The sequence below is a fragment of the Macrotis lagotis genome, chromosome 8 (genome assembly GCF_037893015.1).
Source record: "Macrotis lagotis isolate mMagLag1 chromosome 8, bilby.v1.9.chrom.fasta, whole genome shotgun sequence".
NCBI lineage: Eukaryota > Metazoa > Chordata > Mammalia > Peramelemorphia > Peramelidae > Macrotis > Macrotis lagotis.
In genome coordinates this window covers 68,242,971-68,270,488 of record NC_133665.1, presented here as the reverse complement: position 1 = coordinate 68,270,488, position 27,518 = coordinate 68,242,971, and the positions used below count along the sequence as shown (strand labels likewise).

The following is a 27,518-nucleotide window of genomic DNA, read 5'->3' as shown; positions in this document are numbered from 1 at the left end:
CTTAGCACTTAGCACAGTGCTCAGAATATAATATGAGGTATAATAAAATATTTGTTGGATGATTGATGGACAATAGAAATACAAAGAAAATACTCTTGGTGGTGGTGAGAGATGCTCACCAGTAGGGAGAATCAGGGGAGATTTCCTGGAGAACCTGGAAGAGACTGGATAGGATTTGATGATGTGAAATAATAGAGGATAGGTAATTTCATGCCTAGAGAGATTCATGGGCAAAGGCACGGAGTTGGGAAATTTGGTGTGCTAGAGTTCAGAATAGTCTATTTTTTTTCCCTGGAACACATGGAAAGAAATATAAGAAATATGGAAAGTGGGATGGTATCATATTGTGGAGGCCTTGATATGTGCCATACTAAGAAAGGGTAACTTTACTTGGCATATCAAGTCCTTGTAGGGACTTTGATCAGTGAAATGACACTGAATGATTTATATATGCTTAGGGAAGATTAGAAGTAGGGAGACAAAGTCTTTTTAGATTGCTACTGTGGCAGTCCCAATAAGTGGTAATAGACTCATAGAACAGAAAAAGAGGGGATGAATGCAAGAGACATTAATTACAGAGATAGAAATCTTGGGGCTTGACCACTGTTTCACAAGAAATCCTTTCGTCCCATCTGACTCAAAAAACCAAAGTAACAAAAACATTTGTAAATATTTTCTTGCTTCTTTTGACTTGTAGCTGAATCTAACTTTCTACTTGCAAGCAGGTAAAGTGCAGATGAAAAGTTTTAGGAAGAAAGGAAACAAGCATTTATTAATTAGCTACAATGTTCTTTGCTAAGTGGTTTTTAAAAAATATCTCTTTTGATCCACACAACAACCCAGGTTCTTTATTGCTCCCATTTTTTTAAAATAGTTGAGCAAACCAAGGAAAACAGAATTTAAATGATTTGTCCAGAGTCCTATAGCTAAGTCAGATTTGTACTGGTCTTCCTGCCTTAAACCCAGTGCTTTATCCATTGCACCACCTAGCTACCTCTGTCATCATCATCATCATCATCATCATTATTAAGAGAAGGAAAAACAAAGCAGAGATTCTTGAGGAGTTCCTAATCTCAAAGGTATATGTAAATTCCCTGTATTTCTCTGATGCACCCCCCCCCCCCCCCCCCCCGCCCCATATAGATCCTCTTCCCTGTTGGTTGATGGTTAAGGAGTGTTTCCCTTCCCTTTTTCTTCTCCCAATTTCCTTCTGGGCTCACCCAGCTCTGAGCAACTTTCTGAGCAAAAACATAGCTCTTATAAAGGCTTCACAATGGTAGTGGGTGAATATGAATGACAGAAATCCTCTTTCTCTTCTGTATATGCCCTACTATACACTCTCACCTATGCCCAGAATCGTGGCAGCTGAATCATCAGTGGATCTTGCCATAGTGCTGACTCGGGTCTTAATCCTCAACTTCTTCACTGTATTTGGCCAAGGTGCTGACCTCTAGTTAGTCCCTTCCCTTTTCTGGAGTTATGTTTCCTCTTCTATAAAATGAGAATGTCATGATATGGCAGAAATGAAGTTGGATTTGGATTTAGAGGGCCTTTTTCAAATCCAATCTGCCATGTACTACCTATGTGACCCTGAGCAAATTTTTTAAGGTTTGTGAATTTCACTTTTATCCAAAAAACAAAGGGGGTTGCACAGGATGATGTCTGAGATCTCTCCAACTCCAAATCTATGATCCTATTACTGGATGATCTTAAGTAGCCCTGTCAGTTCTGACATTCTGAAGTACTATGTTTGGGAAGGGATTAAAATGAAAATAAGAGGAAAAGAACATTTTTTAATGTAATGAAGGACAATGGAGATATGTATAGTGGTTAGAAGTAGCCTGAAAAGAGTATATTTGTATCATAAAAATATCATCTAAGAGAAATATTTTTATTATGAAACAAGAGTCCAAGTGTTGCTAAGTACCATGTAATTTTAAAAAATCTGAAGAAAAGCCTTTCTCATTTTGGATGGAATCATTTCTATGGAAGAGCATATACAATAGGTTCACAGAATAAAACAGCATAGATAAATTGCAGTCTGCACCATAAGAGCAAACATCCAGATTCCAGATTCCCCTGGATGTATTGAAGGAAGTGGGGAACAATCACAGAATCACCTAATTTTCAGAGTTGCAAGGGAACTCAGAGGCCAACTGGACTAAAGAATACTGTTGTTGTTTGGTATTGTTTTTCAGCAGTGTCTGACTCTTTGAGGCTTTTTCTGGCAAAGATCCTGACATAATTTGCCATTTTATTCTCCAGTTCATTTTATAGCTGAGGAACTGAGCAAAACAGGATGAAGTGATGCTCAGTGTGGGAGGCTGAATTTGAACTCACAAAGATACTTCATGACTCCAGGCTGGATATTCCTCTGTACAACCTCTTTGCCTCCAATGAGTACTCCCAGAATAATAATCCTTTCTACAACCTATACAAAGTGGACTGCTGGCCTTTGCTTGAACACCTCCAGGAAAGGGGAACTTATTACCTTAGAAGGAAGTCCATTCCACTTTATAAACCTCTATTAGGAAACTTTTCTTTTCATAACCCCAATTTCCATGTTGAAATTTTCACCCTTTGTTATGTCTCTTACAGCCAATCCCTCTTCTAAATAATCACGTTTGTCTTTTGTTATCAAAAAAGACCATGGGGGTGGCTAGGTCGTGCTGTGGACAGAGCACTGGCCCTGGAGTCCGGAGTACCTGAGTTCAAATCCAGCCTCAGACACTTAATAATTACCCAGCTGTGTGACCTTGGGTAAGCCACTTAACCCCATTTGCCTTGCAAAAACCTAAAAAAAAAAAAGACCATGACCTCAGGTAGTTGATGCTGTGACAAGCTTATGAATTGGATTTAAGTGAGGGGATGCTGTGCAGAGTCACCAGGCTCACTTTCTCCTCTCCTCGGGAGCCATCTGGGTCCAGTGGTCAGCTATGGATCAGATGGCTGGAGATCAGGGTTAAGTGACTCACACAAGCTCAACAGCTAGGTGGGAGGACTTGTGTTCAAATTCAGTTTCAGATAATAACAAAAGAGAAGGGGTGAAACAGCAACCAAAGAGAGGAAAGAGAAAGAATAGGTCCTTCCCAAATGATCGATACTGATAAAGGGAAAAATCTTTGGCCCTGTTTCTTTTTTGTGCTCTTATTTCTGGAAATCCGGGCTATAAAACACTGATCGTTTGGAATGAAAGAGAATTGGACTAGGAGACAAGATCTGAATTAGAATTTCCCTTTTTGACATTGGACAAAGTTACTCTTTCCCTGGGCCTTAGTTTTTTGCTGTGTAAAATGAGAGGGCGGGGATTAGCCTGGGTGAACTTTAGAGCTAGAAGCGTTCCTATGGGAGGAGAGAAGGGAAGGAATGAAGGGGGAGGCTCTGGCTCCCTCCCCTGCGGGTCATACCAGTCTGCTGAGCGCCCAAGAGCAGAGGAGGAGAAGGCGGGCAGAGGAGTGGGGCGGGCAGTGGGCGGGGCGGCCAGTGCGCTTCCGGGAGGCCTAACTCTTTGCATCGGAGACACGCGGACTTCAGGGGGGCCAGGCCGCTGTCCCCCGAGATTCTGTTCGCAGCCTTGCGGCCCCGGCTGCCCGGATGGCCCGGAGCCGCCGCTGAGGCAGGCGGGCCCACGCACAGGCTGGCCGGAGAGCCCGGGGCCAGGTCCCCCCTGGGTTCTACCCTGGAGCTGGGCGCTCGGGCTGTCCGGCAGAGATGGGGGCGACCGGGCGCGTCCTGCGGGCCGTGATCATGGGGCCCCCCGGCTCCGGCAAGGGGACCGTGTCCTCGCGCATCATCAAGCACTTCGCCCTGAAGCACCTCTCCAGCGGGGACCTGCTCCGGGACAACATGAATAAGGGAACAGGTGGGACACCCCGAGGAGCCGATCCTCAGCATTCCGACTCCCCTCCCCACGTCCAGCGTCTGATCCGCGGGGCCCTGTCCCCTCCCTGCCTTCCAGGGGAGGAATCTGTAAAAAGTGGCAACCCCCAGTCTGGGCCGGGGCCGGGGCCGGGGCCGGGGCCGGGGCCGGGGCCGGGACCGGGACCGGGACTGGGGCTGCGGCTGCCCTCTCTCCGATCTGGGAGAAGGGTGGCCATTGTTAACCTTCCACCCGGTCACTTAGCTTAGAGACGCATCTCTTGGGCTTTGAGTTGACACCTTATCGTCCCATAAAATGCACGTTCCTCCCGGACAAAGACCTGGCCTTATCTGAACTTTGAATTTTCCCCCTTCATCCCCCACCCCCCTAGTGTGTAGCCTCGGGTCCAGCACTCTGGGGGGCCTTAGTGACCCGTGGCCTATCTTTTGACACCTTCCCCACTGGAAAAGTACTTGCAGTTCTCCAAGGGCCCTCCCAGCTCTCAATCTAAAGGGCACCCCATCCCTTTGTTTAGCCCGATTGCCACCCCTTGTCATTTCGGCCTGCACTCCTAGACCGCGGGATTGGCTTCTGCTGCTCTCGGGGTGAAGGTGGGGGGGGAGGGGAAGAGACTCGCTGCGATCTGCAATCATGTACTTTTCTGTGAACCTCTGACTGGGAACGTCTTCCCTTAGACCCTAATTCCCTATATGAGGAGAGAGAAGAGAGGTGGAACGAAGAAACTGAAGTTTGGCGGGTTTTGTTTTTTGCTGTGGTTCAGTTTTTTTTTTTTTCCCAGTCGTGAACGGTTCTTCAGGACCTCGTTTGCGGTTTTCTTAGCAAAGATACTGGAGTGGTTTGCCATTTCCTTCTCCAGTCCATTTCACAGAAGAGGAAACTGAGGCAAACACTAGTTTGCCCAGGGTTTCCCCAGCTGGTGAGGCCAGATTTGGAGTTTTACAAGATGCTGTTTGCTCTCTCCAGCACATTTAGAACCATTTTCATGCTGTCTTTGAGAAAGTTGTTCAGCGATGATCACTCCTCCTGAAGAGGTTAATCTTTTTTGCACTCCTATTTCTGGAAATCCGGGTTATAAAACAAGCTAATCATGTTTTTAGTCGATTCGTCCAGCTACCACACCCATAATCTCCTTCCCTCCCCCGTTTCTTTTTTTCCATTTTTGGGAGCAAGTTGGTCTGAATTTCCCCTCGAATTTTAGGACTGGGTGCTTTTGTTTTGGTTCACTTGGTTCTTGTTGGGTTCCCCTCCCCCGCAACTTCGCCTTTGCAGTTTAAAATTTGCCTCTGGATTTCCGGGAGAGTTTTTGATCAAGGGAAGCTGTTTTCCTTGATGCTCTTCCAAAAAAACTTGTTTTGTTCCCGTGGCCATATTCTGCAAAAAAGCAGAATTTTGCTCTAAATCAGTTTTTCCTGAGTGCAGAACTGTTGTTCAAGATGTTTCAGCTGGGTTGCACTTTAAAGGGAGAATTAGACCAGACCGGATTCCTATTTCAATTTTACATTTTTATGTTTACTGCCTTGGGAGAGTACAAAGAGTGTTATAAATGGCTTGGAGTCAGGAGTAACTAGATTTAAACCCCACCTCAGATACTAGGTGCTTTTGTCTATGCCTAGTACTTAACTCTTTTTTTTTAAAGTTTTTGCAAGGCAATGGGGTTAAGTGGCTTGTCCAAGGCCACACAGTAGGTAATTATTAAGTGTCTGAGGCTGGATTTGAACTCAGGTACTCCTGACTCCAGAGCCCGTGCTCTATCCGATGTGCCACCTAGCCGCCCCTAGTACTTAATTCAAGACTTAAATAGGATTTGTGTTTATGAAGACTATATCTTTTTTATTTGTGTTTTACAAGTCAACTGGTGTTAAGTGACTTGCCCAAGGTCACACAAGGTAACTATTAAGTAACTGGGTCCTCCCGACTCCAGGGCCTGTGCTCTATCCATTGCTCTCTACCTAGCTGCCCCATGATCCTATCCTAAAGAAATCTTAACTCTAGAAAGAAAAGGGCCAACTTTCTTGATCTAAGTGGTCATGATATTATAATTAATCACATATTACTATTCAACTCATAGTTTTCAAATATTTTTGATTTAAATATTTTTACTGAGGTTTATAATTTTTATACCATCAAAATTTTTCCCAGCATCATCTCTCTCCCACTTCTTCCCAGAGCACTATATTATCTAACATCACATTTTTAAAGAAAAGAAAAAAAAAGAGGAAGAGTTAAAAGAACTCATTAAAATAGCTAATTAACATATCAAAGAAGACTGAAATTATATGTCATGTGGATCTTTCATCTTTTCTTTGAAGTGATTTTTGTAATTTTGCAACCCTCTCTTGATTGCTTTGTGGATGTTCTTTGCTAAAAATTTATATTGTCAGCGTGTATATTGTTTTCTTGTCTGCTTAATTTGCTGCATCAGAATCTATCAGATTGTGGAAAATCTTTTCATACTTCTCTGTATTCATCATTTTCATAATTTTTGATGGCACAGTAATATTCAAAATATTCATGTACTGCAATTTATTTGGTTGTCCTCAATAAGCATCTACTTATTTTCAAAGTATTTTCACACATCAGATAGGGATTTTGGCCTTAAAATTAGAACTCTAAAATAAGGGAGCTGAGGACAGGTGGCAAGTGGATAGAGACCAGAGTTGGAATCTTGAAGACCTGAGTTCAAATCCAGCCTCAGACACTTACAAGCTGTGTGACCCCAAGCAAATCACTTAACTTTTTTGCCTTGGTTTCCTCATCTGTAAAATGAACTGGAGAAGGAAATGACTAGTACTCCAGTATCTTTGTCAAGAAAACCCTATATGGGGGTCACAAAGTTGGACATGACTAAACACTTTTTTCTTTTTTAACATGCAAAGTTAGTTTTCAACATTCGTTTTTGCCTCCCTCCCTCCCCTTCTCCATGACAGTAAGTAATCTGACATAGTTTTTATATCTACAATCATATTTAACATATTTCAATTTTGTTGTGAAAGAAGAATCGAACTAAAGGGAAGAAAAACCATGAAAAAGGGAAAAAAGCATAGAACAAGTTTTAAGTTTAAAATTTTACTTATTTTGAGTTTTACAATTTTTCCCCCAATCTTACTTCCCTCCCCCACCCCCCCCACAGAAAGCAATTTGTCAGTCTTTGCGATTGTTTCCATGTTGTACATTGATCCAAATTGACTGATGAGAGAGAAATCATATCCTTAAAGAAGAAACATAAAGTATAAGAGATAGCAAGATCAGACAATAAGATACCAGGTTTTTTTTCCCTAAATTAAAGGGAATGGTCCTTGAACTTTGTTCCAACTTCACAGTTCTTTATCTGGATACAGATGGTATTCTCCATTATGGACAGCCCCAAATTGTCCCTGATTGTTGCTCTGATGAAATAAGTGTGTCCATCAAGGTTAATCATCACCCCCATGTTGCTGTTAGGGTGTAGTGTTTTTCTGGTTCTGCTCATCTCACTCAGCATCAGTTCATGCAAATCCCTCCAGGCTTCCCTGGATTCCCGTCCCTTCTGATTTCTAATAGAACAATAGTGTTCCATGACATAGATATACCACAGTTTGTTAAGCCATTCCCCAATTGAAGGACATTTACTTAATTTCCAATTCTTTGCCACCACAAACAGGGCTGCTATGAATATTTTTGTACAAGTGATGTTTTTACCCTTTTTCATCATCTCTTCAGGGTATAGAACCAGTAGTGGTATTGCTGGATCAAAGGGTATGCACATTTTTGTTGTCCTTTAGGCATAATTTCAAATTTCTTTCCAGAAAGGTTGGATGAGTTCACAGCTCCACCAACAATGTAATAGTGTCCCAGATTTCCCACAACCCTTCCAACAATGATCATTATCCTTTTTGGTCATATTGGCCAGTGTGAGAGGTGTGAGGTGGTACCTCAGAGATGCTTTAATTTGCATTTCTCTAATAAATAATGATTTAGAACAATTTTTCATATGACCATTGATTGCTTTGATCTCCTCGTCTGTAAATTGCCTTTGTGTATCCTTTGACTATTTGTCAACTGGGGAATGGTTTTTTTTTTAATATGCCTCAGTTCTCTGTATATTTTAGAAATGAGTCCTTTGTCAGAAACATTAGTTGTAAAGATTGTTTCCCAGTTTACTACATTTCTTTTGATCTTGGTTGCAGTGGTTTTATCTGTGCAAAAGCTTTTTAATTTAATGTAATTAAAATCATCTAGTTTGTATAAAACAAGTTTTAAAAAGTAAAAATACTATGCTTTGGTCTGCCTTCAGACCCTATAATTTTTTGTCTGGACATGGATGGCATTTTCCATCACATCTTTTAGAATTGTTCTTGATCACTGAAGTGCTGAAAAGAGCTAAGTCCATCATAGTTGATCTTCACATTGTTTTACTGTTAATGTGTACAATGTTCTCCTGGTTCTGTTCATGTCACTCAGCAACAGTTCATATAATTCTTTCCAGACTTTTCTGAAATGACTGAACATTTTTTTTTTACGATTTTGCAAGGCAAATGGGGTTAAGTGGCTTGCCCAAGGTCACACAGCTAGGTAATTATTAAGTGTCTGAGACCGGTTTTGAACCCAGGTACTCCTGACTCCAAGGCTGGTGCTTTATTCACTAAGCCACCTAGCCGCCCCCATGACTGAACATTTTTAAACAGTATAAAGATGCCAGATAATTTCTTCCCCCTAAAAAAAATTAATCAGCAGAAAGCTGATCAGCTGATCAGCTCTTTCTATGGAAGATAGATAGTCAGACTTTGGTGGTGTTATTTCAGATGTTGCTATATTTCATACATGATGGTGAAACTCAATATATATACTTCATGAATAATTCCAAGGTATGACATGAAATTATTGGAAGTGTTTCCCTAGTTACTAAACCTTGAAATTAGTCAGTCTTGAAAATTTTCAAATCATATTATGAAGTTTTTTCCCACTTCATAGCATTTTTTTAAACCGATTACAGTAACATTTAATTTGGTATGATTTTGAGTTCCAAATTTTTCTTCCTCCTTCCCTTTTCTCTTCCCTCCTCAAGAGAGTCAATAAACTAATAGGTCATACAGGTGCAGTCATGTTAAACATATTTCTATATTAGTCATGCTGTAAAAGTAGAATCAGAACAAAAGGGATAAAACCACGAGAAAGAAAAAAAGAAAACAAATTTGAAAAAGTGAAAATAGTGTGTTTTGTCACTTCAAACTCCATAGTTCTTTCTCTGGATATAGATGGTAATTTGTATCACAATACTTTGGGAATTGTCTTTGATCACTGTATTGCTGAGAAAAGCTAAGTCCATCAGAGTTGATCCTCACACAATGTTGCTGTTAATCATACCATGAATTAAAGCAATGGTCAACCTTGAAGTAACAATTGAAGAGTAATTCCTTACACTTGTTTTCCTTCTCCCACTCTGCTCTTTTGTGCTCCAAGTTATGATTAAAACTACTAGCTCTATCTTAGTTTTTCCAGGTCCTTATTTCTGTATCTATAAAACAAGTAGAATAATATTTATCTTTTTCTACCTCATAGGGTTGATATGATTAAGAAATGTGAAGTGGTTTATTATTATAATCTTTCTCATTTCTGGCCTCTCTCTCTGCCCCTCCTCTTTTTTTCCCCTCCTACTTACTGCTTTGCATCAACATTCTAAGGGTAAGATATTCAGACTTTTCTTTTTCTTTTTTTAGTTTTTTTTTTTTTTGCAAGGCAGTGGGATTAAGTGGCTTGCCCAAGGCCACACAGCTAGGTAATTATTAAGTGTCTGAGACTGGATTTGAATTCAGGTACTCCTGAGTCCAGGCCAGTGTTCTATCCATTGAGCCACCTAGCCGCCCTGCATTCAGACTTTTAAGGCCTTGATTGTTTAATATGTAAACATATACTTGTAAGATGGGTACATATATAAAAATAAACACATATACACACACACACACACACGGATACATACACACATATTGTATGTGGGAGGGCTTGACAAATATTTATTGGATGTTTTTGTAATAGGTTTATGGAGTAACTACTCTTATTAGTAACATCTTATACCTTTGACCTCATCCCATGGATATCTGTTTATTCTCTGGATTGACCCTTGATCACCCTAGCAGGTATGGGTTCCAAGAGAAGAGCCATCATTAAACTATTATACTCAAAACTGCTCAGGTTGTCAGGGGATAATCTTGTTGAAGGGAAATATACTCCTTGCCAAAACAATACCCATGAGTCCCTATTAGTAAATTTCTATTTATATAACCAGTCACTCAAAATAATGACACTTTTAAATTTTAAATGCAACTTTATTTAAAAATAAGATAAAATCAATGGATAACATCATATGTTCATAGATTTAAGCAGTACATAACTAATATATATGTATATACACACACACATATATATATATATATATATATATATCACAGTCTACAGATAAATCTGAATCACAACCTCCTACCAAAGCAGTTAATATCTGGGAAATGTGTGGACACAAACTTATAGAAACCTGCCAAATTTGTGAGTGGAAAACCCCATGTAGTCAGTTCTACCTACCTGATGTAATTGTCCCATTTCAGGAAGTGTCCATAAAGACACCTTAATTAATTTTCTTAGTCCCTTTAGTTGCAGGAACCTCCTCTAAGACAGCTATATGATTCAGTGAATAGAGTGCTAGGTGTGGAGTCAGGAAGATTCCTTCATCTTCCCAAGTTCAAATCTGGCTTAATAACTTCTTGACCCTGAGCAAGTCACTTAACCTTATTTGCCTCAGTTTCCTCATTTGGAAAAATGAAGTGGAGAAAGCAATGGCAAAACCATTCCAGTAGCTTTGCCAAGAAAACCCTAATTGAGGTCACAAAAAGTCAGGCATGACTGAAAAACTTAACAAAAATTTGTAATGAATGTATGCTGAATTGAATTAAATCCTATAGGTTTTAGGTCTTCATGAACTATTGTTGAGAATTGGCAAGGTGAGTTCTATCAGAGAGAAAGCAATAAAGGAAAGAAGTATGGTCAGAAAGGTGAAAGGCAGCCAGAAACGTAAAAGACTTATGCTTTTATGCTAGAATTCTGTACAGCAGCTTAGTGGGAACAGTGAATAGAATGCTGAATCTGAAGTCATAAAGACCAATTCAAATGTGACCTAGATATTTACTAGGTGTTTGACCCTGGGCAAGTCATTTTATGTCTGTTTGCCTGAGTTTCCTCAATCTGGAAAATGGTAATAATATCACTTACCTCCCATGATTCTCTTGAGGATAAAGTTGAGATTATATTTATAAAACACTTTGCAGATCTTAAGGCCATGTAGGTAGGTATTATTAGAATAAATGTAGATCACAATCATGAATACAATATCTAATGAATATAATAAAAATTTAAGCAACTGTAGTTTGTTGAATAATTTATTCATAGAGACTCGAGAGATTTATAATTCCTTTCTCAATTAAGGTTATGTATTTTTTTAAAAAATAGATTTTTTAAAAAGAGTTTTAAGCTAACTCAAAACTTCTTAATTCCTCAGAGCAAAGTTTACAAACCACTGTTCAAATGGAGAATAGATTGTCTCAAGCAGTCAAAACTTTCAATACTTGTAAATTTGAAGGAAAAATGAAAGAAATGAAATTTTGTGGATGTGTTTTTCTGCTGAATTGTGTACTCTGAATTAACCCCTTGAAGTCCTAACTGAAAAGATTATACTCATTTCAGGAATTAATCAAAGATCACAGGTATCTGCATGCTAGCTCATTAATGCTTCTTCACAAGATTTTTGCCCCTCTCAGTCAAATTTATCCTGACAAAAATCACAGTTCTCTGCCTTAGTTTTGTAAGCTACTATGACTGGGTCATGCGAGAAATTCTAAGAAACAAAGTTCCAAGCACAATCCATTTATTAGTAAGGCTAGCAGCTACCAATAAATGGGGTCAGTGACCCATCTCAATGACCAGATACCTTGAATTAGCATGATGACAGTGCCTAATCTGAAGCAACATAGTTTCTTCTTCTGATTGGCTATTGATGACATAGTCAGAATTAAGTTTATATCATTTGGACCTCCCCTTCTGAAACCCCACTTAATCATAGCTAAGAACATGTCATAAGACAAAGGTTCCCAGATCTTAGAATTAGTTCAAAGCCAATGAGGTTGCTACAATAGCTTAAATTGATAAAATTTGCCTTTTTTCGGTTAACTGTGTTTTTCTGGAATGTAGGTGATGGATGAGTCTACAGAGTTGGGGGTAATTAAATGATCAAAGCTTGACCTTTAAATTTCTCCAGGATGTGCATAGTGGGTGAAGTTTACAAGGGAAAGGAACCACTAAAGAGAATGTTAAACTAGCTTGATTAAGACTTAGCAAAATTGAATTAAAATCAATTTTCAGTTTTACAACAAACAAAGGAGGTTCCTTTTCAAACTTATTCCTTCTGGTACCTGGATGACTGACCCACAATCTGTTGTCCAGTTCCTCTTTGAGAGATTCCTAGCTTGGTAGGACTTTCCTTAGCTTTTGTTTTAGTGACATAACCTTTAAGGCTAACTTCAGAGCACACTGAAGTTTTGGAAGAAAATGTTAATAGAGGATGGCATGATGGCAGCTTACTCAATTTGAAGTGTACTATGCAGATTTGCCTTTAGTACTCTATGGCTATATAGTACTTTAAAGGTATTATCTCATTTCATTTATTCATCAACCCTGTGGGGTAAGTAGTACAAATATTTACAGATGAAGAAACTGAGACTTAGATCTTATAACTTGCTCAAGCCACTCTATTAGGAGCATTTTAACTTTGTTTTCCTAATTCAAAATCAAGGGATCTTCTGTTTTTCTATGAATATCTCAAAACACATATTAAGTAGTAGTAATAGACACTTAGAAGCAGATTTAGGATTGGATTTATTCCAACAAACTGGATCTTTTGTGAAGTCTGACAATATTAGGATTTCTCAGAGCCCATGTTTACGAAATCAAGTCACTTGTGGCTTTGGAGGGCATCAAAGCAAACTGACTAATTTTAACTGATTCTCTGGTTCATTTCTCCTACAGAAATTGGTGTGCTTGCTAAGACCTTCATTGATCAAGGGAAACTCATACCAGATGATGTCATGACCCGACTGGCCCTGCATGAATTGAAAAATCTAGCTCAATATAGCTGGTTGTTGGATGGTAAGTGGACCCATTGACTAAATTTCACAGGCATTGGTTAAAATCAGAAATAAGAGTTAATATTTATGAGCAGGCTTTTTCATCCTCAGTTCTTTTTCATTTCTCCCTTTGCCTTGGAGAGATACAAATGAATTGGGAGGAAGGAGGAAAGGTCATGAAGGATCAAATTTTCCATTAGATGGGTCCCTACTTGGGTCAGTATTTCATCAGTATTTCATCAATATTTCATAGGATCATAGGATGTTAGAGCTGGAAGGAATATTAAGAGATGTTCTAGTCCAACACTTCTATTTGCAAAATAAAATATAGTATTAGAATATACCATATAATGATATGTAATATTAATATATTAACCATGTAATAATGTTATGTAGTAATATGTGTAATAATGTTAATCATATAATATTAATGTATTATAATGTATCATATGTACATATATATTAAGGAGATAAATTTATGTGATGAAATCTGTGATAAGGATCATTTAGGAAGAAAAAGAAGCATAGCCATAGAAGTTTACTATAGAACCTTTATCCAGAAGGAGGAAAAAGACAAGATAATATGAAATCCAGCCACAAATTTTATATTAGAAATAAAACAGTATTTGTGGATCATAGGGATTTTTCAGTGAAAAATGGCTTTAAGGGGCAGCTAGGTGGTGGATAGAGCACTGGCCCTGGCCTAAGGAGGACATGAGTTCAAATTCAACCTCAGACACTTAATAATTATGTAGCTATGTGACCTTGGGCAAGTCACTTAACCCCATTGCCTTGCCAAAAAAAAAAAAAGACTTTAGGAGTCACTTAGTCAACCTTCATGTTATAAGTAAGAAAACCAAGACCCAGAAAATTTAAAAAGTTTGCCTAAGGTCTGTCTGTCCTTCTGTCTGTTTGTGTCTCTGTCTCTGTCTCTGTCTCTCAAACACACTCAAACAGCCTAGATTCAAACCCACACTGGGGACTGCTAGAGCTCATTCTGTACCTAAAACTGAACAATTGATTCATTCTTCAAATGCTTGAACAAAATCATTTCATTCCTCAGAAGTCATAATATCATCATGAATTATTAAATGACCACAGCAATCTAATCCTAGAAGACATAAGTAATTTCTAATGAGGAAGAATAGAAGGAGCTAGGTAAAGAGACCTATGTGGAAAATATAAGACTCTAACAACTTTAATGAAAAAAACCCATTGAAAAATAGAAGCATGGGTATTTTTAGCTGAGGATGAATATAAGATAATACTGTTTACCCCAGCCCTCCAGTGCTTATCTCCTAAGGTTCCTCACTCTAGAACTTTTAGCTTCTTATCCATGAATCCCTATAACTCTTCATTGTTGCACCTGACCCCATCTAATAATCTCCATCCTTCTGGATCCCTTGTCCTGCACCATGAAAGCCACCTCCTCTTTGTCTATCAAGGAAGCAGTGGGGAAAGAAGATTGTGGGAAGGGATAAGGGATATAAAGATATGCTCCTAGTATTTCAGGTGGAACCTTGAATGAATTTCCTCTGGACAATGCATGTGATGTTAGATTCTATTGCAAAAAGCCACATACTATCTGTCTTGCCTAATAGTTGTGAGGAAAGTGCTTTGTAAACCCTAAAGCTGCAAAAACATATTAGCACAGGATTATGCTGGTAGAGTGGAGAAAGGACTAAATTCAGAATCAGATTTTGGTTCAAAAACCTTTTTTGATACTTACTAGCAATGGGATCCAGGGTAAGCCAATTAGTCAGTCAACAAAGATTGAATATTCCTGTGCCAGATGTTATGCTAAGCCCCAGAAGAGTCTTTGCTTTCAGGGAGCACACACTCTAGTGGTACAGTCATGTAAAAAAAAATGTACATATAAGATATACACAAAGTATAAAAGGCGAACTAAACTTGTTACTTCATATAAAAATGGATATAATAACATCAGAATTAGTCTCATAAGGTTGTTCTGAAGATCAAATGGGATAAATGTAAAGTACTTTGCAAACCTTGAAGGATTATGTTAATCCCAGTTACTATTATTTTTATATTTTCTGTAACATAGGTTTTAATGGTTGGAGGGGATAGGGAAGGTGGAGCTCACTCTGTTTATTTGGAATATTTTCTCTTTGAAACTGGTGAATTTTGAGATAGTAAGCTATTGGAGAGTTGAGGATTATCTACAGTATTATAGTTTCCATAAAAAGAGTGGGTAGTTAGGGGCAGCTAGGTGGCACATTGGTCCTGGAGTCAGGAGGACCTGAGTTCAAATGCAGCATCAGACACTTAATAATTACTTAGCTGTCTTACCTTGGGCAAGTCACTTAACCCCATTGCCTTGCAAAACCAAAACCAAAAAAAAGAATGAGTAATTGCCTTCTATTGGAGGGAAGAGGAGGGAGAAAAAAATTATAAAACTCAGAACTTTGCAAAAAAAATTCATTGTTAGAAGCCACCATTGTATATAATTGGAAAACAAATAAAATATTTATATAATGGAAAAAATATATCATTTTAAATTAAAATATATGCAATTGAACACCACTGGAAAAAAAAAGAGAATGGGTTAGGTCTCACTTCATTCAGACTCATAGGGAAAATCCAAGGAAGAAGAGAACATAATAGAAGGATAATGGGGTGATGATATAATGGAAGAGCTGTTTTTATTGTTAGGAGGGAATTTCAAACCAGCATTTGATAAACTACAATATTTATTTGCCATGTGACCCTGAGCAATTTCATGTCATTATTTTTTTTTCTGATAATTCTCTATTCCCATAGAAACACCCCCAGGGATCAATGGGGTACAAAGTCAGTTTGCCTACATAGAGGATAATTAAGCAGAAAAGAGTTGAGGGAGAATATTGAGAATCCTTCTCGTGAGTACATTATAATTTTTCAGTGCCATTGATCAGTATAATAATAAATAAACATTTATTATGTTTTATAAAATGTTAGAGCTGGGAAAAAAACCTTAGAGGCAATCTGGTGGTTGGTCAGCTGACCCTCCTCTCCCCCATTTTAAAGATGAGGGAAGGGCAGCTAGGTGGTGAAGTGGATAGAGCACTGTCCATAGAGTGAGAGAGCTCTGAGTTAAAATTCAGGCTCAGAAACATTAATTGTGTGAACCTGGACAAGTCATTTATCCCAGATTGCTCAAAAAAGAAAGAAAAAAAGGGGTAGCTAGGTGGCACAAAGGATAGAGGAACATTAATATGTTGATTTTTGAGGGTGAGAAGTACAATAATTATTTTCTTTTTTTCCTAAATTAAAAAAAAAAGGTTTCCCCAGGACTGTCCCACAAGCTGAAGCCTTGGACAAAGTCTACCAGATAGATACAGTGATTGATCTAAATGTACCCTTTGATGTTATTAAACAACGTCTCACTTCTCGGTGGATTCATCCAAGTTCTGGTCGAGTTTACAACACTGAATTCAACCCTCCTCGAAAAATTGTAAGTATTTGTGGATATATTTGATATTTCTGTTTAAAGACAATTAACCAGGGGCAGCAGTGGTGTAGTGAATAGAGCACTGACTCTGGAGTTAGGAGTACCTGAGTTCAAATCTGGCCTCAGACACTTAATAATTACCTAGCTGTGTGATCTTGGGCAAGTCAGTTAACCCCATTGCCTTGCAAAAACAAAAAATAAATAAATAAAGACAATTAACCTCCTACTATCTTTCCTCAGAATGTAGCCAATTTCCAGGTTTAACAGTGTTAGGCCAAGTTAGCATTTAGATGATGTTTTGACTGTTTTCATTTATATAATTTCACTTACATGAATTTTAGGTGGTGCATCAGATAGAGAGTTGGAATCAAGAAGACCTGAATTCAAATACTGACTCAGGTACTTACTAGCTATGTGACCCTGGGCAAATGACTTAATGGCTGTTTGCTTCAGTTTTCTCATCTGTAAAATGGGGATAATAATAGCATCTCCCCAATTGTTTTGCAGATCAAATGAGATATTTCTAAAGGTATTATGTAAATATTGTCATTTTTGTTCTTAGTTTTTTGCCCTACAGCAGTTCTTGCAAGTTTTCCTGTATTTTTTTTTAGGTTTTTTTGCAAGGCAGTGGGGTTAAGTGGCTTGCCCAAGGCCACACAGCTTGGTAATTGTTTAGTGTCTGATGTCAGATTTGAACTCAGGTACTTCTGACTCTAGGGCTGGTGCTCTATCCACTGCGCCACCTAGCCACCCCTTTACTGTATTTTTCTGAAGCCCTCTTAGTCATCTTTTCATGTGGTTCATTGCTTCTATTTATTTATTTTTTGATTTTTTTTTTCCCATGCTCTAAGGGCAATTCTTTTCTAGTTTTTTCCCCTAATACAAAAAGTACCACAATCAATATTTTTTGTTTATACAGAATTTTCCAAAAGTCTTAATGCCTTTCTAAGCTTGAATAATTTTAAGCTATTAAATAGCTAGTATTTACATAGAACTTTACAAATGTTGTCCCATCACAACAATATTTGAGATAACTGAGGGATAAGGAAGTTAAATGACTTGCCCAGGTTCTCATATTTTGTAAGTATTTGAAACTCGATTTTAGTTCAGTTTTTTCTTTTTGAGGACTAAGAGTCATATTAGGTTAGAGAGTGTGAACAGTTTATTAACTTTTCACAGATGAGAAAAATCTTGATCTTTGCGATATTGTTGTATCTAAGATCCCAAAGCTAGTTCCTGGTGGAGCTGAGACAAGACTTCATTGGGCTCCTAGTTTAATGTTCTTTCAACCCACTTTGCTGCCTCAGAGTCTTCTAGAAATTGTGTGGGTGAGCCCTTTTTTCAGTGTGTGTGTGTCATATGCACATACCTATACATATATATATATAATATATATAAGCATAAATATACATATTTACATAAACATACACACAATATGCACACATTTATAGACATAGAAAGAGAGATAGACATAGACACTGAGAAAGAGAGAGAGAGAGAGAGAGAGACAGAGAGACAGAGAGACAGAGAGACAGAGAGAGACAGAGAGCAAGGTACCTTATGGTACTCAGAGTCTTAGAAACCCTTAAGTTTGACCAAAGCTCTTTTCCCAGAGGGTTTGTACTGATGCCAGTCCACAAGTATTTATTTAATATTTACCATATGAAAGATAATTGTACTAAGTTCTAGAGATACAAAGAAGGGTCAAAAGATTCCCTTCTCTCAAGGGACTGAATTCAAATGGGGGAAGATAATTTGTAGGTAAGTACCAACATAGGATTTATTTAGAGAAGATGGAAGTTAATCAAAAGGGAAAGCATTAGAACTAAGGGAACCAGGAAAGGTTGTTTGCAGAGGGTGGTATTTAAGTTGAATCTTGGAAAGAAATCAGGGAATGGGACAGAGCCAGTGCTAAGGCCCAGAATGAGATATGGCATGTCAAATGTGAGGACATAAGAAAATCATGTTAGCAGAAACATAGTGTATAGCGGGAGGAAAGGGGTGAAAAGAGTTAAAAGACAGAGTATTTTGTAATTCATTCTGAAGGTAATAAAGAACCACTGCAGCAACTTGAGTGGGGTTGGAGGGATGGTTATAGTCACATCTATGCTTTAGAAAAATCATGTTGGCAGCTGAGGATTTGCTTGCAATGGAAAGGAAACTTAGGGAAAGGAATCCGATTAGATGGCTATGTATGGCCCAGGTGAGAAGTGATGAATTCCTGAAATAGAGTGGTCATTGGATAAATACAGAAAAGGATAATTGGTTTATTCACTCTGTACTTCCAAAAGTTCCCCATGGCAGGGAATGAATAGAGATTATATAGTGTTAGTAGCAAAACAGAGGGATAATGTGTTCTTAGTCTGGAAGGCAAGGTTCCCAGTCATTAGTTGCAAATGTCACTGCATGAAGTCAGATATTATTTATAGAAAGAACAATGCCCCTCTGAGGTGAAGATTTTTCACCAGAACCTCAGTCTTCAATACTCTTGAGGATTGCTGAAAGTTTTATGTTATGACTGCATTGGGTTTCATTATTAACCAATTCTCTCTTGTTAGCCAATTCTGTTGAAAAAGATATGGGATGATGGTGAGGTTTTTTTTTTTTTGCATGTAGTTTGGACCTTGTATCATATTTGATAGCTAAAACGTTTATGTTTCAGGCTGTTATATAATGGGGTTTTTTTTTGTTTTTTACAAGGCACTGGAATTAAGTGACTTGCCCAAGGTCACACAGCTAGGTAATTATTAAGTGTCTGAGTTCAGATTTGAACTTGGGTCCTCCTGATTCTAGGGCCAGTGCTTTTATCTACTGTGCCATCTAACTGCCTGAAGTCTTTTTTTTTAAGGTTACTGATTGTTTTCTTTCATATCCTTCATTTTAGGGCATTGATGATATTACTGGAGAGCCCCTTATACAGCGTGAGGATGATAAACCAGAAACTGTTTCCAAGAGACTAAAGGCTTATGAGGCCCAAACAAAACTTGTTCTGGAGTATTACCGGTGAGTTGTTTACCCACCTTTATCTTTCTTTAATTCTTGAATATTCCTAGTGATTTCACATAATCACTTTTTTAGTCAATATTCAAAGAGAAGGGTGGCACAGAAATTGCAAAATGCACCATTCAAACCCCACTCATTTGGTTCTAAAATTGAATTTCATAAAAATAGAAAATTCTAACAAATTAATGACTTATGATTGAATAAAGGTGTATTTGGTGTTCTGAGAATTTATAATACTTCATATGAACACAAAATGAAACAGTGCAGCTAACAATTTGATATAGGAGGCTAGAAAGTTCTAGAACTTTTCCATTTAATCTCTTTGTTTAGCTTCTGCCTACTTCTTGTATAGTATAGACAGTATCACTTATCAGTTATTATTATTATTGTTGTTGTTTGTCCTTTGTTCTTGAGGAGAATAATGACATCTGGGAGGTGATGCCATGACATGGAAGGGAATTGGATTTAAGTGTGTGTGGGGGGGTTGTACAAAGTCACCTGCCCTACTTTTTGCTCTGCAGCCAGTGGCAAGATATAAATCACAATGATGGAAGATGTCCCTTGACCTTTTAAAGCTAATGTCTTTACTGGGTTTCAGTTTGAGGCAATACCCATTCAGTGATTAAGGTTAGGTAAGAAATGAGGCAGAGGATGAACTCTTTTACCTAGTCAAAAAAAAATCAATTTGGAGCAAAAGATCTTCAGGGTTTCTGGCCCAAACAGAAACAATTTCTATTTATAATTTTTGTGAGCTAATAGGGCCCAGATATAGGACTTTCTGTGTCCTTTAAATTCTCCTCCAGTTTTTTCTTGTCTTTAGGTTTATGACCTAATAAAGAATTTTGATTTTTTTTTTTGTTTTTGGTTTTTTTGCAAGGCAGTGGGGTTAAGTGGCTTGCCCAAGGCCATACGACTAGGTAATTATTAAGTGTCTGAGGCCGGATTTGAACTCAGGTACTCCCTGACTCCAGGGCTGGTGGTCTATCCATTGTGCCACCTAACCACCCCTAGAATTTTGATTTTTTTTTAGAAGTTTTATGGTGCCTTTGTCTATTAAAAGTAATATTGTAACATATATGAATAGTATTTTAACATTCTAACTTTGTCTTTCCCCTTTCCCCCCTTGCATTGAATCTTTCCTTCCTTTGTAACAAAGAGAAAAATAAGCAAGACAAATGAAAATGTGTAACATTCTGCATTTGTTGTATCCCTTCTCCTAAGTGAAAGGAGTAAAATGTGTTAGAGGGATAGGGAGCCAGTAGCCTTTGAATCTGGGAGTAACATGGTCTGTTCTTTAGTCCTCAGAAGGAAGACTGTGTTATCACATACTTTAAATTCTATTTTCTTTTGGTGTTATCTTCATTTACATTATCATGGTCATTGTGTATATTCTCGATTCTTCTTTCTTCACTCGTATCAGTTCATCCAAGTTTTCCCATGTTTCTCTGATGTTGACATTTGGTATCCTACAATAATACTATTATATTCTTATATCACAATTTATTCAGCCATCCCCTGACTGATTCATGTCACTTTGTTTCTAATTCTTTGTTACTACAAAAGTGTTGCTATGAATACTTTCTTTCAACTTTGACCCCTTGAGCGATGAAGCCTTTATTTCCTGAGCTTTGAAAGAAACAGATTCTACGAGGCAGAGGAAGGAATGGATTCTAGGGAGAGAGAGATGGAAAATATAGCATCTTATATGACAAGAAGGCCAATTTGATTCTTTGTACAGGAGGGCTATTAATGTCTAATAGAAACAGATCCCCACAGGTCACAGAGTGACGTATCATGAATTAGTCACAAATTAATATTAACTAAGTTGTATTAATTTTTTATTTTGTTTAACATTTGCCAGTTCCACTTGAATCTGGTTCTGGGAACTCTGACCCACAGGCCATATTGATGTGGTGTGGCCAAGGCAACTGCATGTAGGACTTGAAATTCAATAAACCTAGCAGCTTTTTAGGGATGGATTAATTAAATATTTGACAAAAAATATAGCCTACAGATGATGTTATAAATATCCAAATGGCCCTTGGCAGAAAGGTTTCTCACCTTCCATAGAGTATGTACAGAGGAGCAAAGGATAGAAAGTTAGGTTGGTTCCAGTTTGTGAGGAATTTTAAATACCAAAGGAGTTATTAGAACAAGGAACCAGTGGAGTTTGAGTATGGAAGTGATCTGGTTAGGACTGAGTGTTAATGAAAAATCACTTTTCATGAGAGCACAAAGAATCATATCTACTTTTTTTTTAGGTTTTTTTTTTGCAAGGCAAACGGGGTTAAGTGGCTTGCCCAAGGCCACACAGCTAGGTAATTATTAAGTGTCTGAGACCAGATTTGAACCCAGGTACTCCTGACTCCAGGGCTGGTGCTTCATCCATTATGCCACCTAGCCATCCCTCATCTACTTTTAAAACCAAGTTGAAAAACAATTTGGAATTATATTTGCAAAGTCATAGAACTGTAAATAGCTTTTGACCCAGGATTACCACTAGTAGGTATGTATCTCAAGGAGATCAAAGATAGAGGGGAAAAATTTATATAAAATGCATACATTTAAACAGATTTCATTTATTTTTTTTTTTTTTAGGTTTTTGGCAAGGCAAATGGGGTTAAGTGGCTTGCCCAAGGCCACACAGCTAAGTAATTATTAAGTGTCTGAGACCGGATTTGAACCCAGGTACTCCTGACTCCAAGACCGGTGCTTTATCCTCTACGCCACCTAGCTGCCCCTAAAATGCATACATTTAAACAAAATTATTCATAGAAGTACTTTTTATGGTGGCAAAGAACTGGAAGGATAATGGATGGATGTTACTTGCTTGGAGACTAGCTGATTAATTTCTAGTATATGCATTAGGGCTATTAGATGGTATGATAGAGTATTCCAGGTTTGACCTGGAGTCAGGAAGACTCATCTTCCTGACTTTAAATCTGGCTTCAGATACTTATTAGTTGTGTATCCCTAGGAAAGACCCTTAACACTATTTGCTTCCATTTCCTCATCTGTAAAATGATCTGGAGAAGGAAATGGCAAAGCACTCCAGTATCTTTGCCAAGAAAAGTAGTGTTTTCTTGATATTAAGAGTCAGACATGAGGTGGCTAGGTGGCGCAGTGGATAGAGCAACTGCCCTGGAGTCAGGAGTACCTGAGTTCAAATCTGGCCTCAGACACTTAATTACCTAGCTTACCTGGCCTTGGGCAAGTCACTTAACCTCATTGCCTCAAAAATAAAAAAAAAATTAAAAAAAAGTCAGACACAACCAAACAACAACTGACTATGAATTTAATGTAGTTATTGCATCCTGAGAAATAATAAATATAAGGAATCCAGGGGAAATGGAAAGACTAATAAGTGAAGTGAGTAGAGCCAGGGGAACATATACACATAAATCACACAAGAAATCACTGAAAGAAATAAGAACTCTGGCCAGTGGTGAATACTGAAGGCTGGTGGTAAAGCATGTTCTGACTTCTCAGAAGAGAGATGGACAATAAGGTGGTCTAGTGGATAGAGTATGAGACTTGGACTTCAGAAAATCTGAGTTCAAATTCGGACTCAGACACTTTCTGTGGAACTCTGGGCAAATTAACCTTTGCTTGTCTTAGTTTACTCATTCAAAACATGAGGTTGATGATAGCACCTACTTCACAGGGTTATTGAGAATCAAATGAGATAGTATTTGCAAACCTCAAAGGCTTTGTGAAGGTGAGTTGTTATCGTATTACTATATATTACACACTAGTATGTATTACTAATATATATATATAGGAATGAGGAATAATTTGTAATATATTGTTAATGTGCTAATTTGCTTTGCTTAATTATATGTTCTAAGGGGATGTTCTGTTGGGTAAGAGCATCATTTGGAAGTGATGGGATAGTTTTAAAAAAAACAATAAAGCATTTGTTTAAAAAATAAAAAAATCATAAAACCAAGTTAGAATGGTTGAATAGGGAAAATCAAAAGTACTTATTTGTTGTTTTGTTTTTTCTTTTAGGAAAAAAGGTGTGCTGGAAACTTTCTCTGGAACAGAAACCAACATGATCTGGCCCCATGTATATGCTTTTCTCCAAACAAAACTACCAGATATAAGTCAGAAAGAAGCAATGACTCCCTGAAGAGTTAGAACTCACTCTAAGAGGAGCAGAAAACTGGTTTATTTTATCAAAGAGCTTCTGAATTATGGGATTCAGATAGATAGGAATTCTTCTAAGATCATGATCTACTCTCATTTTTGCTGATTTTTCTGGAAACTAAGTGATGAGTCAATCATGAAGACTAGTTTCTTAAATCTTTATTGCAGTGACTTGAGTCTCATCTCCTGGTGGTTTGTGCAGTTTTTTAAAAAATCCTATTTATGTATCTAATCGTACTTCATTCTGTAAAATGTCAAAGACAGAAAGGTGACTGTTCATTTTAAAATGATATGAAGTTCTTTTCAGTAAGTAAGCAGCTTCAAGCATTTCCCTCTTTTTCAGGAAAAAAAATCTATGCTTACATAGCACTAATTGAGGTCAAATACACTGTCCAAAGACATTCTCTTCCCCCTCAACCTTTTAGATTAAAGCTTAGATAAAAATTCTTCTGACTTTAACTCTGAAGTTACCAGCACTGTCTTTTTTTTTAATATTGAGAGAATCTGCCTTAGAAAATCACTGACACAAGAATGTCAATTCATCTATACTAAAAAAAATAAGGCACATATGAATCAATTTTATTTGATGAATATAATGGGTTTATTTTGCTGGTGAGTATTTTCTCCTTTGAGGATAGCTAGGTGCTGCATTGGACTTGGAATCAATGAGTCATCTTTCTGAGTTCAAATCCTGCCTCAGACACTTAGCTCTGTGACTCTGGGCAAGATGCTTATATTTGTTTGTCTTAGTTCCTAATTTGTAAAATGAGATAGAGAAGGAAATGGCTAATTACTCCAGGATCTTTGGTGAGAAAGTTCTCAAATAGAAACACAAAGAGTCAGTCATGACTGAAACCACTCAAAAACAAACTCATCCTCTTTCAATTCTGCTGGTTTCAGGAGTAATATAGAGCAAAATGCTGAATTCAGAGTCAGGGAATTTGAATATAAATCATGATTCCTGCTGCTTATAAACTGTAATCTTGGGAAAGATCACTTAACTTCTCTAGGTTTCAGATCCTCATTTGTAAAATGAGGTTGAATTATATGACCCAGTGAGGTTTCCTCCATTTCTAAACCCATTATGATGTCATGAACTATTAGAAATGTCCAATAGTCATTTGGAAAACATTCTGTGCTTCACTCATAACGTGCTTTAGCATTTAGAAGGTACCATAGCAAACATAATCTCATTTGACTGAGATAATAAACCTGTAAGAGATGCACTAAAGGAATGATCATCCTCAATTTGTGATGAGTTGTTCAGTCCTATCTGCCTCTTTTGTGTCACCATGCATCACAGCACTCCAGGCTTTTCTGTCCTTTGATATTTCTTAAAGTCTGTTCAAGTTCATATGTTCATAGTTTCCATGTTACTATCTGTTCATCTCATCCTCTGCTATCCCCTTTTCCTTTTGCCTTCAATCTTTTCCTTAATGTAGCCAAGAATTTAAGCTTCAACTATAATAATTGTCTTTCCAATAGTTTAAATAGTTTCCTGTTTTACAGGATTAGGAAAATGAGCCTTAAGAGTTACCTCATCTCAGATTATAAAACTATATAGTGTCACTGCCTAGAAATAATTGGTCACTGTGTCTATTGCTCTTTTTTTCTTTTGAAAATATTTGCTGGCATTGAGGCATATGACCCACAAGAGTCTACCATAATGAAATTTTCTTGGTGAGCAATGAAGAGGTATAATGTTTATCCCAAATGGAAAGTTCCTAGTTAGGATATTGTAATTTACTCTTTATTCTGGTTGAGAAATATGGATTTTAGGATATAATGTCTGGTTTTCTTCCTTGTTCTCACTTAACTTTTGCTGTTAGTAATCTATACATAGGAATTCCTAAGGTACTGAGAAACAAATAGGTTATCCATGGGTCTTTGCAGAATGAGTGTGTTTTAAGGGAGAGTTATCCCATTCACAATCAAAGTTATAATTACTAAGTCGTTATTGCCCTCATGCTATTTTCCCTCTGTTTGTATTTTTCTCCTTTTTCCCCACTCCCCAGTATTTTGTTTCTGAATACCACCCCCTTCAGTGTGTTTGCCCTCCTTTATCCACCCCCTTCCCTATCCCTTTTTTCCCCCCTTCCTTTCCGTTAGTTCCCCTTTTTCTCCCCCTCCCTGTCTCCGTCCCTCCTCCCCTTTTCTCCTTTTAATACTTGAAAGGTATGTTCTAGATTTCACAAGGGGAAAGAACAATGAAAAATTTGCCACATCAAATCAAAACACTAAGTTCTACAAGTGCTAGGCCACCATCTGGCTGAAAGCATGCCCTAAAACTTCCAAGGTGTGAACCAGAACCAGATAGGGAAACTGAGTTATGTTCCATGGGATTGATCCTATAGCTGTTTCATCTGTTATATTAGTTTGTTGATGAATCTTCTTCTTCTCCCCCCCCCCCCATCTGATAAATAAAATTTGACTTGCCCAGGGTCACACATCTACTCTGAGATTAAGGATTCAAACTCTGATTTCCTGACACCTGGACCTTGCTGCCTTTTTTTTTTTAATGTAACTGCTTGAGAACACCTGGGCTTAAATCCTGATTCAGACATTTATCAATTGTGTGATCCTAGGCAAGTCATTTTGCTTCTCAAGCCTCAATTTCCTCATGCAAAAAAGGAGTTTGAAGTTAATGATTTCCAGCTGGAAATCTGTTTCTATAAACTGAAGCTGGGGCATCAGAGTGGAAGACTAAAGTGTCATGGTTTTGAATGTCTTACCTGTCTTTCCTTCTCCAGGCTATATTTTGATAAGTTAATTTTAAGTGCTATTTCAAGTTTGCCAGTGTCTTGAAAAACTTGACACCCCCCCCCCCCTTTTCTGAGATACCCTTCTTGGCAATTAAAATACAAAAACTATTTCAAGGAAAATTTTTTTTTTCCTACTTGGTATTTCTCAGTCTTTTTCAAGACAATTGGAATGAGGCATCTTGAAAATATTACCACTACTACATCTCTCTTTGATACATTTTTCTTTTACTCTATACAAGACTTCCTGTAATGCCTTATGTGAGTATCATAGTATACCCATTTTTAATATACTAACTGTGGAATATTAGACTGATTCAAACAGCACTAGACTATAATGCATGCTCTATAATAAAAGTAATAAGATATCAAAACAATGTTCCTTTCTCCTTGACACACAAGACTATGTGTACTCTAGACTTTTTGATACTGTTTTAAAAATCAATACTGCACCTGCTCTATCAATTATATTGATGCTTTATTCTCCTGGTACTTACAAAAACCCCGTGAATGAAATTCAGATTCTTTTTTCATAGTATTTATAAAATGTATTTACTTGTATTATTTTACTTGATCTTCCTTAGAATCAACTGTAAGAAAAGTGAAGGGCATTACTGTTATTTAGCAAATGAAGCTTATCTCCCTATTGGCATTCTTCATTGAATTGATTTTCTAATTTCGTGCAACTTGTATTTATTTGGGTGCTTACTGTATTCCCTCTTACCCGCTCCCAAGCAGTTTTTCATTTTTATCTTTATTCCAGTGCCTATGGTAGTACTTGGCACACAGTAGGTGTTTTAATATTAGTGAAATTGAATTTGGGGATATTGCCAAGGGTTAGCTAGAAAATTGGTAGGTGGAGAGATGCTGAATGATACTCAGCATCCAAAAACAGATGCTAGAATGATGGGCTAAATCTAATAAGAAATCACTGTTAGAGAGGTCAAGAGAATCAGACTCATCTGATGCAACCCACTGATCTACCCTATTTGCTCTAAATGAGGATTCACTTCCTAAAGAAACCCATCAACACTTTTGGATATTACCTATTTTTCCTTCTGTGCTTTCGTACTACTCTGGTGCAAAGTAAAACAAAGCTAAATTCTTTTTCCCCTAAGATAGCCTTTCAAATA

At 37.7% G+C, this 27,518-nt stretch overlaps 1 protein-coding gene across 1 annotated transcript; it reads left to right on the top strand.

Moving 5' to 3' along the window:
• Window positions 1-3,549: 3,549 nt before the first annotated feature.
• Window positions 3,550-25,687, top strand: AK3 (adenylate kinase 3). Its single transcript, XM_074197467.1, has 5 exons — window positions 3,550-3,862; window positions 12,926-13,045; window positions 16,305-16,477; window positions 19,359-19,477; window positions 23,489-25,687. Exons 1-5 carry the CDS (start codon window positions 3,712-3,714, stop codon window positions 23,607-23,609), a joined length of 684 nt encoding a protein of 227 aa, XP_074053568.1. The 5' UTR covers window positions 3,550-3,711; the 3' UTR covers window positions 23,610-25,687.
• Window positions 25,688-27,518: the final 1,831 nt, after the last annotated feature.

Coding starts and splice junctions, on each gene's coding strand:
- AK3 (XM_074197467.1), top strand. CDS start 3,712: ATGGGGGCGACCGGGCGCGTCCTGCGGGCCGTGATCATGGGGCCCCCC. Junction 13,046..16,304: donor ATATAGCTGGTTGTTGGATG/GTAAGTGGACCC, acceptor TAAAAAAAAAAG/GTTTCCCCAGGACTGTCCCA. Junction 19,478..23,488: donor CTTGTTCTGGAGTATTACCG/GTGAGTTGTTTA, acceptor TTTTTCTTTTAG/GAAAAAAGGTGTGCTGGAAA.